This window comes from Pongo abelii, chromosome 4, assembly GCF_028885655.2.
Source record: "Pongo abelii isolate AG06213 chromosome 4, NHGRI_mPonAbe1-v2.0_pri, whole genome shotgun sequence".
Classification (NCBI taxonomy): Eukaryota; Metazoa; Chordata; class Mammalia; order Primates; family Hominidae; genus Pongo; species Pongo abelii.
Genome location: NC_071989.2, coordinates 101,705,054 through 101,723,856, shown reverse-complemented (window position 1 = coordinate 101,723,856; position 18,803 = coordinate 101,705,054). Strand labels below are relative to the sequence as shown.

General features: G+C 34.3%; 1 protein-coding gene across 23 annotated transcripts in view; it reads left to right on the top strand.

The window, feature by feature from the left end:
• ARB2A (ARB2 cotranscriptional regulator A) overlaps positions 1-18,803 on the top strand; it is a 540,355-nt gene that overhangs the window by 175,753 nt on the left and 345,799 nt on the right. For 19 of the 23 annotated variants that reach the window (XR_010140097.1, XM_063724455.1, XM_054556475.2 and 16 more), the window contains 2 exons: positions 12,721-12,786; positions 18,287-18,478. The exons of 1 other annotated variant lie outside the window; for it this stretch is intronic. Coding sequence is in view for 21 of the 22 variants with exons in the window: in XM_063724455.1 (XP_063580525.1) it covers positions 12,721-12,786; positions 18,287-18,478 (258 nt within the window). In the remaining variant the exon portion in view is untranslated. The remainder of the gene's footprint in view (positions 1-12,720; positions 12,787-18,286; positions 18,479-18,803) is intronic. 3 more of the 23 variants (XM_063724468.1, XM_009240906.4, XM_063724461.1) reach the window with 1 other exon arrangement.

The window sequence follows — 18,803 nt, the reverse complement described above, 5'->3', positions numbered from 1 at the left end:
GCTTCCAGCTTGATTTTTTTTCTTTTTTTTTTTTTGCTTAGGATTGGCTTGACTATTTGGTCTCTTTTTTGGTTCCATGTGAATTTTAGAATAGCTTTTTCTAATTCTGTGAAAAATGACATTGGTAATTTGATAGGAATATCATTGAATCCATAGATTGCTTTGGGCAGTATAAATATTTTAATGATATTGATTCCTCCAACTCATTAGCATGAAATTCTTTTCCATTTGTTTTTGTCATCTGTGAGTCTTTCAGCACTGTTTTGCAATTCTCCTTCTAGAGATCTTTTGCCTCCTATGTTAGATGTATTTTTAGATTTTTTTTTTTTGGTGGCTATTGTAAATGGGATTGCATTCTTAATTTGGTTCTCAGCTTGAATGTTATTGGTATATAGAAATGCTAATTTTTGTGTTTTGATTTTCTGTCCTGAGAGTTCGCTGAAGTCATTTGTCATGTCTAGGAGTCATATGGTGGAATCTTTAGGGTTTTCTAGATATAGAATCATATCAGCAATGAAAAGAGATAATGTGACTTTCTCTTTTCCTATTTAGATGCTGTATAGTCCATTCTCACACTTCTATAAAGAAGAAGTGTGAGAATCATAACAATCATAGCAGAAGGCAATCATAGCAGAAGGCAAAGGGGAAGCAAGGACCTTCTTCACATCGCAGCAGGAGAGAGAAATTCAAGCATGTGAGAACACAGGAAAAACTCCTGTTTATGAAACCATCAGATCTCGTGAAAATTCACTCACTATCATGAGAACAGAAAGGAGGAAACTGTCCCCATAATGTAATCACTTCCCTCCCTTGAGAGGTGGGGATTACAATTTGAGATGAGATTTGAGGTTTGGGACAGAGAGCCAAACCATATCAGATACCTTTTATTTATTCTTCTTGCCTGATTGCTCTGGCTAGGACTTTCAGTACTATCTTGAATAGGAGTGATGAGACTGGATATCTTCTTAGGGGGAATACTTCTAACTTTTGCCTGTACAGTATGATATTGGGTGTGTGTTTTTCATAGATGACTCTTATTATTTTGAGATATGTTCCTTTGATGGCTAGTTTGTTGAGGGTTTTTATCATGAAGGATGTTGGATTTAATGAAAGCATTTTTCTGTGTCTATTGAGATGAATGATCGTCTCAATAACAATAAATAAAAAAATGGTTTTTGTTTTTAATTCTGTTTATGTAATGAATCACATTTATTGATTTGCATATGGTGAACTATCCTTGCATTCCAGGAATAAAGCCCACTTGATCATGGTGAATTAACTTTTCGATGTGCTGCTGGATTCGATTTGCTAGTATTTTGTTGAGGATTGATTGGTCTCTGTTCATTAGGGATATTGACCTGTAGTTTTCTTTTCTTATTGTATCTTTACCAGATTGGGATAGGGAGTTAGGGAGGAGTCCCTCCTTCTTGACTTTTTGTAATAGTTTCAGTGGGATTGGTACTAGCTCTTTGCGTATCTAGTAGAATTGGTAGAATTCAGCTGTGAATCAGTCTGTTCCAGGGCTTTTTTTGGTTGGTAGTTTTTTTAAATTACTGATTCAATTTCATCACTTGTTCGAGATTGTTGTTTCTTCCTCATTCTATCTTGGGAGGTTGTGTGTTTCAGGGAATGTATCCATTTCCTCTAAATTTTCTAGTCTGTGTGCATAGAGATGTATATAGTAGTCTCTGAGGATCTTTTATATCTCTCTGGGATCATTTGTGAAGTCATCTTTGTCATTTCTGATTGTGCATAGATTTATTTTCTTTGTTAATCTAGCTAACAGTTTATCAATTTTATTTATCTTTCAAAGAACCAAATTTTTTATTTTGTTGATCATTTGGATGGTTTTTTGAGGTCTCAATTTCATTTAGTTCTGTTCTGATTTTAATTATTTTTTCCTTCTACCAGCTGTGAATTTAGTTTGTTCTTGTTTTTCTAGTTCCCTTAGGTGCAAGGATAGGTTGTTAATTTTGAGATTTTTCTGTTTTCCTTTTTTTTTTTTTTTTGAGATGGAGTCTTGCTCTGTGTCCCAGGCTGGAGTGCAGTGGCGTGATCTCGGATCACTGCAAGCTTTGCCTCCCGGGTTCACACGATTCTCCTGCCTCAGCCTGTGGAGTAGCTGGGACTACAAGGTGCTCGCTACCATTCCCGGCTAATTTTTTGTATTTTTTTACTAGAGACGGAGTTTCACCAGGATGGTCTCCATCTCCTGATCTCGTGATCTGCCTGCCTCGGCCTCCCAAAGTGCTGGGATTACAGGCATGAGCCACCGCGCCCGGCTGAGATTTTTGTGTTTTCTTGATGCAGTAATTTAGCACTACAAACTTTCCTCTGAATGCTTTTGCCACATCACAGAGGTGTATGTTGTGTCTCTATTTTTGTTTGTTTAAAAGAATTTTTTGATTTTTGCTTTAATTTCATTGTTTATCCAGAAGTCATTCAAGACTTTTATGTAATGATATCCATATATAGTTTGTGTGGTTTTGAGAGTTCTTCATGGTGTTGATTTCTATTTTTATTCCACCATGGTCTGAGAAGATGTTTCGTATGATTCATTTTTTATTTATTTTATTTTTTAATTTAGTTTTTTCAAAAAATTTACCAAGACTTTTATTATGACCAAGCATGTGGGCAATCCTGAAATATATTCTGTGTGCAGATGAGAATAATATATATTTTGTTGTTGTTGGGTGGAGTATTCCATAGATGTCTATTAGGTTCAATTGATTAAGTGTCAAATTTAAGTTCAGATTTTTGTTTGTTTTCTGCCTTGATGATCTGTTTAATAGCTTTTGTGGGGTGTTAAATTCTCCCCTTATTATTGTGTGGCTATATAAGTCTCTTCTTAGGTCTAGAAGTAATTGTTTTATAAATTTGGGTGCTCCAATGTTGGGTGCCTATTTATTTGTTGAATAGAACCCTTTATCATTATGTAATATTACTTTTTGTCCTTTTTATTGTTAAAGTCTATTTTATCTGATATAGGAATAACAACCTCTGCCCTTTTTTGTTTTAACTTGCATGATAGATCTTTCTCTATAGAAAGATTTTTACTTTGAGAAAGATCTTTCTGTATAGATACATCTTTACTTTGAGCCTTTGTGTGTCATTACATGTGAGATTGCTCTCTTGAAGACAGTAGAAGGATGGGTCTTGTTTTTCCATCCAATTTGCCACTCAGTGTCTTTTAAGTGGAGTGTATACACTGTTTGCATTCAAGGTTAATATTGATATTTGAGGTTTTCTTCCTGTGTGGTGTCGTTAGCTAGTTGCATGGTAGTCCCAATTGTGTAGTTGCTTTATTGGGTCTGTAGACTATGTGCTTGCATGTGCTTTTGTGGTAGCAAGTATCATTCTTTCGTTTCCATGTTCAGATACCCCATAAGCATTTTTTGATAGTGATCAATTCCTTTAGTGATTGCTTGTCTGGGAACAACTTTATTTCTCTTTTGTTTGTGAAGCTTAGTTGGGTGGGATATGAAATTCTTGGCAGAAATTTCATTTCTTAAAGAATGCTAAAAATGGGTCCCCAGTCTCTTCTGGCTTATAAGGTTTCTGGTGAGAATTCTGCTGTTAATCTCATGGATTTTCTTTTACTGGTGATGTGATTCTTTTCCATAGCTGCCTTTTAAGAATTTTTGCATTGATCTTGGATAGTCTGATGACTATGTGTCTTGGGGAAGGTCATCTTGTATAGTATCTTGAAGGAGTTCTCTGGATTTCTTGTATCTGCATGTTGACCAATTTAAGCAAGATTAGAGAAACTTTTCTTAATTATATCCTCAAATATGTTTTCCTAGTTGCTTACTTTCTCTTCTCACTCAGGAATGCCAGTAAGTCATAGATTTGGTCACTTTACATAATCCCATATTTCTTGAAGGCTTTGTTCAGTTTTTACAATTATTTTTTCTTTATTTTTGTCTGAGTTGACTTGGAAGGGCCAGTCTTTGAGCTCTGAGATTCCTTCTTCTGCTTGATGTATTCTGTTATTAAGACTTCCAATTGTAGTTTGAAATTCCTGGTTGGGCATAGTGGCTAACGCCTAGAACTACTCATATTAGAACTACTGGGAGGCCAAGTCGGGAGGATTGTGTAAGCTCAAGGAGTTCAAGACCAGCCTGGCCAACATAGTAAGACCTGGTTTCTATGAAAAAAATTTAAAAATTATCTGGGCATGGTGACATGCACCTGTAGTCCCAGCTGCTTCAGTGGCTAAAGTGGGAGGATCAGTTGAGCCCAGGAGTTTGAGGCTGCAGTGAGCTATGATCATGCTACTGCATTCCAGCTCGGGCAACAGAGCAAGACTGTCTCAAAAAGGAAAAGAAAAAGAAATTCCTGTAGTGAGTTTTCTCCTTTTTTTTTTTTTTTTAAGAGGCAGGGTCTCCCTATGTTGCCCAGGCTGGTCTTGAACTCCTGGATTCAAGAGATCCTCCTGCTTTGGCCTCCCAAAGTTCTGGGATTACAGGCGTGAGCCACCACACCCAGCCCCCTGTAGTGAATTTTTCAATACCAGAAGTTCCATTTGGTTCTTAATATAGCAGCTATGTCATCTTCAGTTTCTGAATTGTTTTTCCGATTTCTTCGTGTTGGATTTCAGCTTTCTTCTGGGTCCCATTCAGTTTCTTTGCCATCCATATTCTGAATTCTCTGTCATTTCAGAATTTTTATTCTGGTTAGGATCCATTGCTGGGGAACTAGTGGGATCATTTAGAGATGATGAAACACTCTGGCTTTGTGTATTGCCAGAGTTCTCGCACTGTTCATTCTCATCTAAGAGAGCTGATGCTTCTCTTTTTTTTTTTTTTTTTTTTAGTTTGCTGTTATTTGGATGGGGTGTCTTGATTTGTTATTCTTTTTTCCCTTGTGGGTGTGACTGTGGTATGTATTGTTTGTGATTGATTGGATTTGTTTCTGGGTGCTTTCAGGGTGCCAAGGCTCTATATGGGTTTCTTGGATATAGATAGGTTTGTTAACTGGCTTTCTCAGATGTTGCTTGTTTTAGCAACGTAATTTTGATTGGTCATGTATTTCAGGCTACAGTCAGTAGGTAGCACTTAATTGTAAGAGCTGGTTGGTGGGTGCAGGAGCAGAGGCAATGGAGAAGTGTGAAAAGCACCCTCCCCCAGCCGGTGTTCACCTTCAGTAAGGGGTGGAGCCACTGGAGAAACTCAAGAAGTTGTCTCTTTAAGGCCATGCTCATAAACCCTGGTGGGAAAAGCCTTTGCCAAGTTCACAACAGTGAACTGAGAAAAGGGGCAGGGAGGTGAGAGATTACTCCCCTCATCCTTGTCCATTCAGAGGCTTTGGTGGGTGCTTCCTTCAGCAACTGGCACCACTCTTGCATTTCCTTTGACCCAAGTAGGACTTTGGCAGGATTTGCTCCCTACTCCTTCAGTGGCAGACCATGCCAAGGATTAGATTTCCAGGAGTGAGATCTGCCTCCCTTCTGCTCCTGAGACCTGGTGGGGCACTATCCCCCATTTATTGGTATATTTTAAATTGAGGAATCCAACCAATTATTCAGTTACGTACTGAATACAAAGATCTTGAAGTCTCTGCCTCTCAAAATAAATGGTATGGGGATTTTAAATTGTATTTTTATTAATCATAATAAGCAAAGTGAAACGGAGTAACACAGAATAGATAGAATAAATATTGTATTTTTGTTTTGTTTATTTATTTATTTATTTTTGAGATGGAGTCTTGCTCTTGTTGCCCAGGCTGGAGTGCAATGGCGCTATTTCAGCTCACTGCAACTTCTGCCTCCCAGGTTCAAGTGATTCTCCTGCCTCAGCCTCCCAAGTAGCTGGGATTACAGGCATGCACCACCATGCCTGGCTAATTTTGTATTTTTAGTAGAGATGGGGTTTTGCCATGTTGGCCAGGCTGGTTTTGAACCCCTGACCTCAGGTGATCCACCTGCCTCGGCCTCCCAAAGTTCTGGGATTACAGATGTGAGCCACTGTGCCTGGCTAAATATTGTGTTAAAAGCGAAAGTTTTTGGGAGGCCGAGGCGGGTGGATCACGAGGTCAGGAGATCGAGACCATCCTGGCTAACAGGGTGAAACCCCGTTTCTACTAAAAGTACAAAAAATTAGCCGGGCGTGGTTGTGGGCGCCTGTAGTCCCAGCTACTCAGGAGGCTGAGGCAGGAGAATGGTGTGAACCCAGAAGGCAGAGCTTGCAGTGAGCTGAGATCGTGCCACTGCACTCCAGCCTGGGCAACCGTGCAAGACACCATCTCAAAAAAAAAAAAGCGAAAGTTTATCTTCAAAATATTTTTAAACTTTCAATATAGTAAGAGCTTAGAATATCAAACTTCATTTACATTTGTGATACATTGTAGTGTGATAAATCAGATTGCTTGTTTTGACTCCTTTGGGCTCATTTGTGAAATCAGGGCTTTCTAAGCAAATGAATAATGTTAAAAGAAGATGCTTATGTAAAAGTAAACTATTTTCAACTGTTTTGTAAGTATCCATTTAATGTAAACATGATATATGTAATTATTTCAAGCAGAAAACTGAAAGTATTATTATCACTTAAGTGTATTCATTATAAATGACTTAATTTCATTCTGCCGTTTAGAACCAAATTTCTACTAGGCAATGATTTATTATCCTAAGGCTGTCTACCAATTGTTTCTTTTCTTTTTTTGGTTGTGGGGAGAATCAAACCCCAGTGTCCCACGTAACAGGTAGGTATACTTACCATTATACAAGCACGGAAAAAATGGTTTATTTTAAAATATTTTAAGCATTTAAAAGTTATTTTTCTTTTCAAATGTTTCATATGTTTAAAAACTTTTTTAAAATGATTTCTTTTAATGTTTTAGTTCATATTTTATTAATTCAGATACTTACTGAGTCTGTTTTCTAAGATTTTATTTGGTTGAAAGAGGCATAAAAATTTTATAGATATATTTAAATCTTTTAGAGTTTCCCTTTTGATTCAATTCATCCACCTTTACGTTTAAAGTCAGGATTCTCTTAGCATTTACGTGTCATCTATAGGGATGGGTATTGGGGATGTATAGGTATTGGTGTTTTATGTCTTGGGCTGATGTTCTTACTCTCCTAATAGGCCTAATATAGAAATTTTTTATCTTATGTAGTTAATAAGGTTGTAAAATAACAATTGTTATTGCTGTGAATCAATAAGGCCAAATTTAGTTTGTTACTATTGAGAGATTTTCTTCTGAGGAAGAAAGAATGAAAGCTTGAATATCTGGTAATAAAATAAACTTTATGTTTAATTGAAGTATTTATATTATTTACCTTATCTATGCAGTAGTATATATTATCATGTATTACATTTTATTTCTCAAAAGGATCTGTAGTACCTTCTAGGAGGCATCTTAATGTCACTCTTCCCCACCCCCTTAAATTATAACTAGCTAGAATAATTTCAGTGCTGTTACTGGACTAAAGGTTATCATTGCTGGCTTCTTATTTAATTAAAGACCTGAAGTAATGCTGAGATGAATGAGGAACATGATAAGCACATAGTAAGTGCTTAATAAATGTCAAAAGTAAATTCATAGTAGGATGAATTTCTATTGGAAGTGCTCCATGGAGAAGTGATTTTTATTATACTTCATTTTCCTTATTTCTGTGTTTTATTTCATTGATCACCCCTGCTCTCCTTTTAACAATTTTCTTTAATCCCTGCATGCAGAAACTCTGAGCTAGAAAAATTTGAGTCAGACTCTAATTCCTTGAGGGCATTACTGTATTAGTAGTCAGGAGATTTATTCCATGAATATATAATCTCAAAATTATTTTTCTATCACTTACATTGTGGATTCATTTAACTTTTATCTTTATGGCAGCTTCTTAGGAATCAGAAGAAATCCAGGAAAATTGCCAGGTGTAGTAGATTTTTCTTTCCAGTGTTTCTTTCAAATGACACTAGACTTCTTCATGTGTAGTACAAGTACCTTATAACAGAGAATAATCAGTTCTCCTCTCTTGTCTCTTATAACATTGCTGACGTTCATTCTGCTTATCTATAATCACAAAATACATTGTTGCTGTTATTATTTTAAACTGTTATCTGTTAGATCAAATAAGAATAATGAAATATTTTATTTTACCTTCATTTCTTTCTTGTCTAACACTCCTGTTTCTTTGTGTTGATCCAAATTCCTGATCTCTGTAATTTTCATTTTCTCTGAAATAAGTTTTAACATTTCTTGTGAGGCAAGTCTACTGGCAAAAAAAAAAAAAGAAAGAAAGAAAGAAAAAATTCCCTAAATTTTTATTTGTTTCAGAAAGTCTTTATTTCTCCCTCACTTTTGAAGGATAACTTTGCAGGATATAAAATTCTAGGTTGGTGGGGTTTCTTTCAACACTGAGTAATTCCCTCCTCTGTCTTCTTGCTTACATAGTTTGTAAGAGAAGTCCAATGTAATTCTGATCCTTGTTCCTCTGTAAGTAAATTTCCACCCTTCCGCCACCAGCTTCTTTTAAGATTTTCACTTTGGCAAGGTATAGTTTTTTTGTTTCTTTGTTTTATTTATCCAGCTTGATGCTCTCTGCACTTCCTGGATCTATTATTTTTTATCTGTCATTAATTTTGGAATATTCTCAACCATTATTACTTCAAATATTTTCTGTTTCTTCTCTCTTCTCCTTCTTGTATTCTCATTATGCATAAGTTACACCTTGTGTGATTGCCCCACGGTTCTCTAATATTCTGTATTGTCTTTTCATTCTTGTCTTCTCTTTGCATGTACATTTTGAGCATTTCCATTAACTTATCTTTAAGCTCATTGAGTCTTTCCTTGGCGGTGTCCAGTCTACTAATTAGCCTATTAAACCCAGTCTTTGTTTTTGTTACAGTGGTTTTGATCTAACATTTCCTTTTGATTGTATCTTGGTTTCCATATTTCTCCTTACATTACCCATCTGTTCCTGTATGTGCTGCATTTTTCATTAAAGCCTTAGCATATTATAGTTGTTTTAAATTCCTAGTCTGATAATTCCACTATCTCTGCCATATCTGAGTCTAGTTCTGATGTTTGGTTTGTTTCTTCAGATCATGGGGGTTTTGTTTGTTTGTTTTTGCCTTTTAGCAGCCTGGTAACTACTTGTTGAAAGTCTGATATTATATATCAGGTGAAAGGAACTGAAGTAAATAGGTCTTTAGTGTGAGATTTTATGTTTATTTGGCTAGGCATTAGATTGTGTTTATTGTTTGCTTTAGCTGCATGTCAGAGGCTACGGTTTCCTCTAGGCTCTTTGTTTTTGTCTCCTCTATTGTCTTTGGTTTTTTCTAGGGTCCTTAAAAAGGGCCTGACTCTTACAATTATTTTAGCTGTAATCCCCTGGTATTTTATAGGAACTCTGTTGATATGGTGGTAACTTAGGGTAGATGGGGAGATATTCTATAGTCCTCTATTAAGTCTCATCTCTTAGATGAGCCGGAGTTGGGCATTTCCCTTTCTGCCAGGTCAGCTAGGTTCTGGTAAAATAGTTTCTCTTCAACTATTTCAGGCATTGTTAAAGACAATAGAGAGCTCTGGAGCATTTTTAAATGGTTACTTTTCCCCTTCCCCTGCCGGAGAGTTTTTATGTAGTCTTCATAGTGAGAACCTAGTAGCCCTCCTGGAAGTAAAACTCATAAAAATTTGTCCCCTCCCCCTTAAGGTTGAACCTCCTCTTAGTTTTTAACTCTTAAGCTAGTCCACACCCCACCAGCAGTTCCTCCATTGCAGTTTAAAGTGTTCTTACATTAGCACTGGCTTCAGCTGAGGTACCCTGTAAACTGATTTTATATCTGCTTGTCTGTCTCTCCATTTTCAGGGAAGCAGTTTGCTCTGTGGCCTCACTTCTCTGATGGATCTAATGAGAGTTGTTGACTTTCAGTTTGTTCAGCCTTTTTTCTTTTTGTAAGGTCAGTAGTACCTACTTCCAAGCTCTGTATACATCAGACCAGACAACAGAAATTCTCTGTTTCTTATTAAAATGAAAACATAATTTTAGAGCCTGCGTAGTCTCTTAAGCCTTTTCTTTTCCATCTATAAACACAGCTCCCAGTGAACATTTGAACACAGATGACATTTGGAAAGAAATACTTTTTTCATCTCCTTTTTGAAATTATCTTTTTCATTTTTTGGTTTTTCTAAATGCAGAGTGCAATTCTATGCAATCTGGAAGGCAATGAATGAGTCCTTGATGCTTTCTTCCTAAGCCTTGATTTAGCAATTAGAAAATGTTTTTTTTTTAAATCTTGAACTTGTATCTCCCTCGAAAGATGTAGACAGGATGGACAGAGAGGAGAATTCATGTACAATTTTAAGTATCTTCTGTTTGCCAGAGTATCCTGTGAATACAAGAAGGAATAAAGGTAGGAGCCCGAAATTATAGTGTTCTATAAGTAGATGTGTAACAGACAGGTAACGATATTCAAGTAGTATGTTAGACAATGATATTCAGTCATGTCCAGAGGAAAATAGAGGTGAGACACTTTGCCATACCTTGGAGGGTTGGGATGAGACCGTGAGAGTTACCTGAAGGAGTTGACATGTGATCTGTATTTTGGAGGATGACTAGAGCTGAGGAGAGCATGCTGAACACGGAGAATTGCCTATAAGATAGATGATTTCATCTATGGTTGCTTTTTTCCTACAGTAAGGATTTGGACATCAAAGCAAATTAGGCAAGTTAGGTAGTGTTTCTCCAACTCTTACTTGATATATAGTTTTATTACTTGGTTTGATGTGTTGCAAATTCCAGACTTGCTCTATTGTGTTTTTCAAAGCTAAATAAGCAATTTTTGAGTTTTTGAATTGTTTTATATTATCCTGTAGTATAAACCTTGAGGATTAACTGATGTATCTAGTAAGAGCTGTTGACTTTTAGTTTGTTCAGCTTTTTTCTTTTTGTAAGGTCAGTAGTATTTAATTTTTTAATTCTCAGATTATGACTCAAGTATTTGGCATGGTGGTAGAATTCATTTGGATTAAGTTTCATTGGTTTTGTTGTTGCTTCAAATGTAAGAATATTTTGTGATTTCATAGATAGTAGGATATTTTCAGAAATGCTAAACCACTCATTTTGCTAATCTTATTTACTCTATTTCTCTTAAAGCAGCAGGTCATTATATAACTTTACACATATGTTTAGTTTGAACCTCCACATTTTTAGTTTACTCTTATAAGTCTACAGTACCACTACATCCCAGTGAAGGTATAATCAACATAATTTTAACTACTATGTTGAAATGTAAGAACACTATTAGTTTAATAACTAGCATTTTATTACCTAGTTCTAATGTAGTATCATAGCTTTTGAAATTACCATTACCAGCCAAGATAAAGCTGTTCTAGCATACATCTAATATACTGTTTCTAAAATGAAATGAATACGTATACATAGAAGAAAGAATTTTGGATTCCTTGAAGAAAGCAGGATAAAGAATCTATTTTAGATTACGAATACAGCACCAAAGCAATTGACATCTTAATTTTCTAAAAAAATCATCCTGTGATTTTGTTTCATAAAGTTTGACTTTTAATTATGTTTCTGCTAAAATTATTCTCTGAGGTATTTTGCATAGATAACTTAAGACATTTTGGGGTGGAGAAACACTCCTTAAAATGACCATTAGTACCATCTATTTAATATTTGTTTTTATTCCAGGTGTCTCTTTCCTTACTCTTTGCCTTCCTTAATAGAAATAGTATGTTGATTTTCTTTTGCTGCTGTAACAAATTACTATAAATTTAGAGGCTTAAAGCAACACAAATTTATTATCTTAACAATTCTGTAGGTCAGAAGTCCCGTATGAGTTTCACTGGGCTAAAATCAAGGTGTGAACAAGCTGTTTTTAGGATCTAGGGGAGAATTCGTTTACTGCTTATAAGGGTTGCTGGTCGAATTCAGTTCCTTGCAGATGTAGGACTGAGGTCTCATTTTCTTACTGCTGTAAACTGAAGGTTATTCCATTTTATAAAAGCTACCACATTTCTTGGCTTGTTTTCTTCCTCCATGTTGAAAACAAGCAATAGCCAGTTGAGTCACTTTGCATCTCTCTGACCCACTGTTCTTCTGTAATCTTCTACTTTTAAAGACATACACCACCCAGATAATCCTAGAAAATCTCGCCATTTCAAGGTTCTAAACTTCAGTTATATCTGTTGGTTCATTTAATATGTAACATAACTTATTCACAGGTTCCAGGAATTAGGACATGGACATCTAGAGGAACTGTGTTTCTTCCTAGCATAAGCAGTGTTACTGACAGGTCCCTGACTTTCTGGATGAGTTTTCCTTTTCTGTTTAGAATATCTCTGACTTTTTCCTCCTCGATTCAGTGAACACAAAAGAGGTGTTGAGATTCAGAGTCACTAAGGTGCCATGAATATATTAAATATAATGCCTATAGGAAAATAATAGGAGAAACAAATTTTAGAAACACTGAAAAAAGAAAATATACTTTCAGAGTATTCTCTTGAAAAAGAGAAAGTTGTGTATATTTTTGTTAATGTATATTAATTGGTCCTAATCCTTAATACAAAGGTTCATAGTTATTCATACAGCAGCAGGAAGTAAACCATTATGGGTAATTAGGAGTCTCTTAATATAGTATCAGAGCATTCCAAGATGAAGAGATATTTACTCAGAGCAATAACTTGCAACAATTTACCAAAATTTATATCAGTTTTGATAATGGATGACATCGGATCTTAATGTGTTATTTCTTTCCTACTTAGATCATCACGAAGTATGTATATGAACTCCTGGAAAAGGATTGTAATTTGAAAAAAATATCTATTCCAGTAAGTCAAATTTTAAAGAAATGTTTATTTCAAATGAAATGTTTATTTCCAAGTAAAATAGTTTTTAATTCAGAAGAAAACTTTTGTTTTGGGTTGACTGTGATAAGTTTAAATGTTAAGGTTTATTGTGTTGATAGTGATAATTTTAAATGCTTATTAGTATACCTCATCTCATTCTGCACAGTAGTAGTTCTTATAAAGAATACTCTTCAGTATAAAGTAAAAACCGATTTCTAGTCTCTTTGAAAATGATGACTGTATTAAAAGGATTACCCTTACCTGTGTACCCTTTCTCATTTCACTGGAATAATTTATTTTTATTTATTTGTAGTAAACCAGTGCAGTTTTTGTTACATTAGACATTCACTGTCTCTTTAAATATTTCTTGGTTTTAAAAAATATGTCTTATTTCTACACATAGTATGTTGTTTCGTTTATACATTCCCAAATTCATTCCTGGTGCTTCCTGTTTCATAACCCTGCTCCTTTCCTTTTTGGCGGAACATTTTTTTGAATTTTGCACATTTTGCCATTTAAGAGTGAAAAAGTTTGAGATTTGTTCTCAGACTCAAATTGTCAAAAAAACAAAACGAAACAAAAAACACAAACCCCTGTTATTTTAAATGTAAACCACAAAATATTAAGCTTTAAAATGAAGAGATTGTAATCATGTGTGTGAAACGGTGATTGGACTAGATTGGAGGATCTTTGCTGTCCCTGACAACTTTATGATTTTATGATATATAAGAATCTGGGAGACTTAATGGAAGTAATTCATTTAAAGCACAACACTTTGCATATAGATAATTTTGTTTGCATGAAATGTTGCGTGAGTTTTAAAAATTCTTTGGATAGTGCTATTTTATTATAAATTCTAGGGTTTGAGGATTTCTTAATATTGTCCCTCTCCAGAACTGATTCCGTAGTTCCTTTTTTAAAGGAAACCTTTTTATTTGATTTTCCATAAGTAACCTCAAGTGCAAGATCACATTATTAGTCATTCGCTCATTATTCATTTATTCAACATATATTTATTTAAATGTATTTTAGGTGATGCACACTGGTCCAAGTGCTTATGATGGATTAGTCAATAAAATATTATTCTGTGTAACAGCTACATCAACCCTTGGTTTATTTGGAAATTTTTCTTCCTTTACAGACAAGATTTTAGTACCTTTCTGGGAATGAATATACCAGTCTTTTTTGGATTTAAACTTACTGTCTTAGTTTTGACTTTAGGCCTAGCATTTTACTTCATTTAAAGTATATATTGAAATTTGGTCTTCTGGAAAGTCAGGGTAGAATTTTGTCACTTTGCCCAGTTTTCCTTTCTTGTTAATTTTATTTCTTTCAGAGTTTCTGAAGAATGATATTTAAAGAGCATTAGGTTAATTTATTGATACAACACAATTAATATTGAGTCTGCTAACTCTATAATACTTCTAGTTCCAGGGAACCCTTAAACTCACTTCAGTCTCCAAATTTCTAGAACAAATCACAAAATAATTGGCTGTATACAGCATGTTATATGTTTTAAGTTTCATTATTGATCTTTATAGATGGAAGAGAACTCTATATTATGGATCTGATTATCCTTTGATTTTAAATTTGGAATATAAAGCTAATAAGCAAGAGAGATTTACTTTATATGCAACTTAAGCATCATGCCTATCTTTGGTTAATAAAGTTTCACTTATTTTGTAAACTTAAAAACTCTGAGTTTTGTCTTAGGAAATTAATATTTCCCTTTATAAATTATCACATATTTGGTACTGTTGTGAAACTTCTCTTCACAACTGTTTTTCAATAGCTATTATTTTTCTCCCGAGCTCTCTTAAATCTCAGAGTGAGAGTGGGTTTTTGTATTTGGGTGTCTGTAAATAGTTGTTCTTTTTACTTAAAGAATACCATCAAACCTTTTTTTTCCTGGTGATGAACTCTTTTAGTTTTATAGTTAAAACTATTTTAAAAGGGAAAAAGAACCATTTTTTAAATGACTGCTCTTTGTGGAACCCATGATTTGATAGTAAACATTATGATCATGCCTATGTTTACTCCACATCTCTCATAAATAGGCATAAAGTATTCTCAATTATAGTAAAATATCTCATACTTGTATAGAACACTGGAGACATGAATTAACAACTTCACTACAAATTTTCACTTAGTTTATTACATGCATCATGTTTCAGCAATTAATGGTGTTCACGAGTATTACATAATGAATTGGTAACTGCTAAAATTGTTTGGTGCAGTCTCATCAGCCAAAAGGTGTCTGAGGTTGATTTGTAATAAAGTGAGGTGGTTCGCTGGAATGACCGTTATGTGTATTCCTTAATGAAAGCTTAGCTTAATGAAGATAAATGACCTTGGAACAGCCATATGTTCAAACTTAATTAGGTTAATGAAGAAGAAATTATTTTATTAATATAGGTATCTTACTATTTAAAATTAGCACTAACTTTATAGAAAGTACATTGTAGTTACCATGTGCAGAGTCAGAGTTCTATGTAAACTGAGGTGAATATTAGCCAATGACCAGCTAAAATGCTGCTCCTTCCCCTTACTCATTAATATTAATACATTATTCATTTTCATTATTGTTTTTCTTCAATATTCTGATATTCTCATATTTTGAAAGTCAACTTTTCTCAGTGTTCAAGTAAAACTTTAATTTATTCATGGCTACCTTAATTTGTAGCCCCTTAAAAATTATTTAGCAGCGTTTTTTTTTTAAATGTGATTCCATTTTCCCTCTTTTTTCCTTTTTGAGACAGAGTCTCACTCTGTTGCACAAGCTGAGTGCTGTGGTGCAGTCATGGCTTAGTGCAGCCTTGACTTCCTGGGCTCAAGCAATTCTCCAGCCTCAGCCTCACAAGTAGCTGGAACTACAGATGCACACCACCACACCTAGCTAATTTTTGATTATTCAAGACAGGGTCTCACTATGTTGCCCAGGTTGGTCTCGAACTCCTGGACTCAAGTGGTCCTTTATCGAGCAGCATTTTAATATAAAAAATGGATTTTTATCATCTGAAAATAAGTTTCTTTCAGTTGTAAGTGATTACTGTGGACTTCAAAGTGCCAGTATTCCATTGCTTAAAAAATTGAGTCAGTTTCTTGGTAACAGGGGACTTAGTCAAATAGGAAAAAAGAGACAGTGATCAGCACCTACTGGAATATCTGTACTACAGGTTTTTTCATTAAGGTAAATAGATATCCATCTCCATAGCCATTCCAGGATCCATTAAGGCCTCACTGACCTTAAGAGACACTTTTCTTTGTGCATGTTTAGACATACTGTTTGGTAATTGAATGACTAGAAACTCCTGTGGCCTCTTTCTTGTTATACACTGACAGCTCTGCCTTTCAATTTTTTTATTTTGTTCTTATCGTCATTACTTTTTTTTTAAGCCTCTTTAACTGAGCAGTTCTTCTATTTTTATATAATGTTCCTAGGTAAAAGGGAATTTTTCTTCTTAGGTTTGGTTTTCCTGTGTCTGTCATCCACTTATCTTTCTGTGTGCCTATAGTCATATTTATTGTCATCATTATACTTTGTTTACTCTGGACGTAGCATGCAGGTGAAGCTGATATGATTGTGTTACACTTCATATCTCTCTTGTATTTTTAGCTATTGCTAATAAAATTATAGTTATGTCATTGTATTTCTTTAACATTGTATAGCTCTTGTAAAATTCTCTATAATTATGTACTATTTTAATCTTCAGTATATGCTTTCTGAACCAGGCAAGTATTATAACCATTTTAGAGGATCCATTATTTAGTTAAATGTCTTTTATCTAAAGGAAGTCACTGGTGAGGCTTGATAAGATTCCTCATTCCAAAAGTTTATTGTTTTTAATTACTGAGTGCCTACAGTGTGCTAGGTTTTATTTTAGGTACTGAGACTATATAAGTGGATACAAACCAGAGAACTCTGTGCCTGCCTGGACTTACATTCTAGTGGAGGGAGCAGGCGGTGAATAAACACATTTGCAAAAATGTAGAGTAAAGCATACAATATGTTAGATCGTGGTATGTGCTGTGGAGGAAAATAAAACAGGGAAAGGGACTACAGAATTCTCGGGACATGTTTGAAATTTTAAAAGTGGTAGTCAGGGAAGGCTTCAATGAAAAGGTGTTATTTCTTCTTTAAGCCCTGTGTCCATGCTGATCTTGCTGAAATAATTGCCATTTTTGCTCTGTTTGCACAAATGCCTAAGCCATCTCTTACTGAAACTAGCCTGATTGTTTTAGAAGTAGAGATTATTTTATTTTATTTTATTTTATTTTATTTTATTTGTCTCTTCCTAAGCGTAATGACTGGGAATATTTAGAATCCAGGACTTTTTTTTTTTTTGGGGGGGGGGAGGGGGGAGGGGCATCTAGAGTTTTTGTATACTTCCTATTTTGATAATTGTATGAACATATGCAGTTGACAAAGTGAAGAGCTATTATGTTACACAATATGTGGATTGACCTTCTTTATGTAAGAAGAGTACCAGCCATCAGAATGTCAACTTCCTGCTTGATCTGGCTATCCAAAGGCTTCCATTTCCAGTCACTCCCCAGTGCTGATGTGAAATACCACTCAGTGTGTCATGGCATATGTAACAAAAGGTTGGGAAGTTATCTCTTTCTAAAAGAGTTTTGTGTCTTTCAAATATAAATCATACATCATATAGTTAACAATCTAAATATTAAGTACAAGCAAAATAGATAAAAATATTTACTTTTTATTCTGTAAGTAACTAGTTTATAAAGTAAGTTCATTGGAGTACATAATGTGGCTTTGTAAAAATAATTGTTATATAATCCTGTGTTCACAATCTGAATGAAATTAGGAAGTCCATTTACATAGATCAGGTAAGAATAGAATAGATGGTTAGTTTTAAATAGTTTCCTCTTCTTCCCTTTAAAAGTTTTGTGGTATTCCTGGCTGATATATGATTTTCCAATATGTCTATCTCCAATTTTAGTTTTCTATTTTTTATTATAGGTGCAATATATTTCTGTTATACAACTATAGACTTATAGTTGTGTGACTGTGGGCAACTTATTTAAATTCCCTAAGCCTCAATTTCTTCATCTATAAATCAATATAATAATAGTACCACCTAAATGGGTTGTTATTGAATGAGATAATGTTTTTACAACAGGTAGCATAGCAGCTAGACTATAGGAGGCACTAAAAAAATAGTTATTTTTATTTACAATGATAATATAATACTAAATATACAACAATAATGAAGAGAAACATATTACCAATATTTTTTATATTTTTATATTTAAATTACTATCATGTCTTGTCCCATCCACCTAATATATAATTGTTAATCTCTACTGAATATTTCAATTTTGTGCTAAAATTGTCTTTTACTTCTATAATTCTATAGTAACCATTTAATACTTTATAACAGCCATTAGTTGTTTTTTCATTTATGTGTATGCCTGATCAGAAGACATTTATTTATTATTTAATTTTATTTAATTACAGGTAGATGCCACTGAGAGTGAACCAAAGAGTTTTATCTTTATGAGTGAGGATGCTTTGACAAATCCACAGAAACTGATGGTTTTAATTCATGGTAGTGGTGTTGTCAGGGCAGGGCAGTGGGCTAGAAGACTTATTATAAATGAAGATCTGGACAGTGGCACACAGATACCGTTTATTAAAAGAGCTGTGGCTGTAAGTACAATTTCCTGGGGGTTTTTTTTGGCATTTTATAGTACTGTTTTATTATATGTTTTTGTGTTTCTTCAAAAAGTGTATCCTAAGCATAATCTTATCTTCGGGTTGTTATTATTTATTTTACTTGTATGAAAGATTATTCTGCATTATTTTGCAGTTACAAAGAAAAACAAAGTGGCATCTTGAGCATACAAAGATTTAAGTAATGTCTTTTGAGTGAACTATTTTTCTAAAATATTTTTAATCCTGTGAAATATCACAGGATTAATATTTCCTAAAATATTTTTAATCCTGTGAAATATCAATTATCAAACTATCAAAT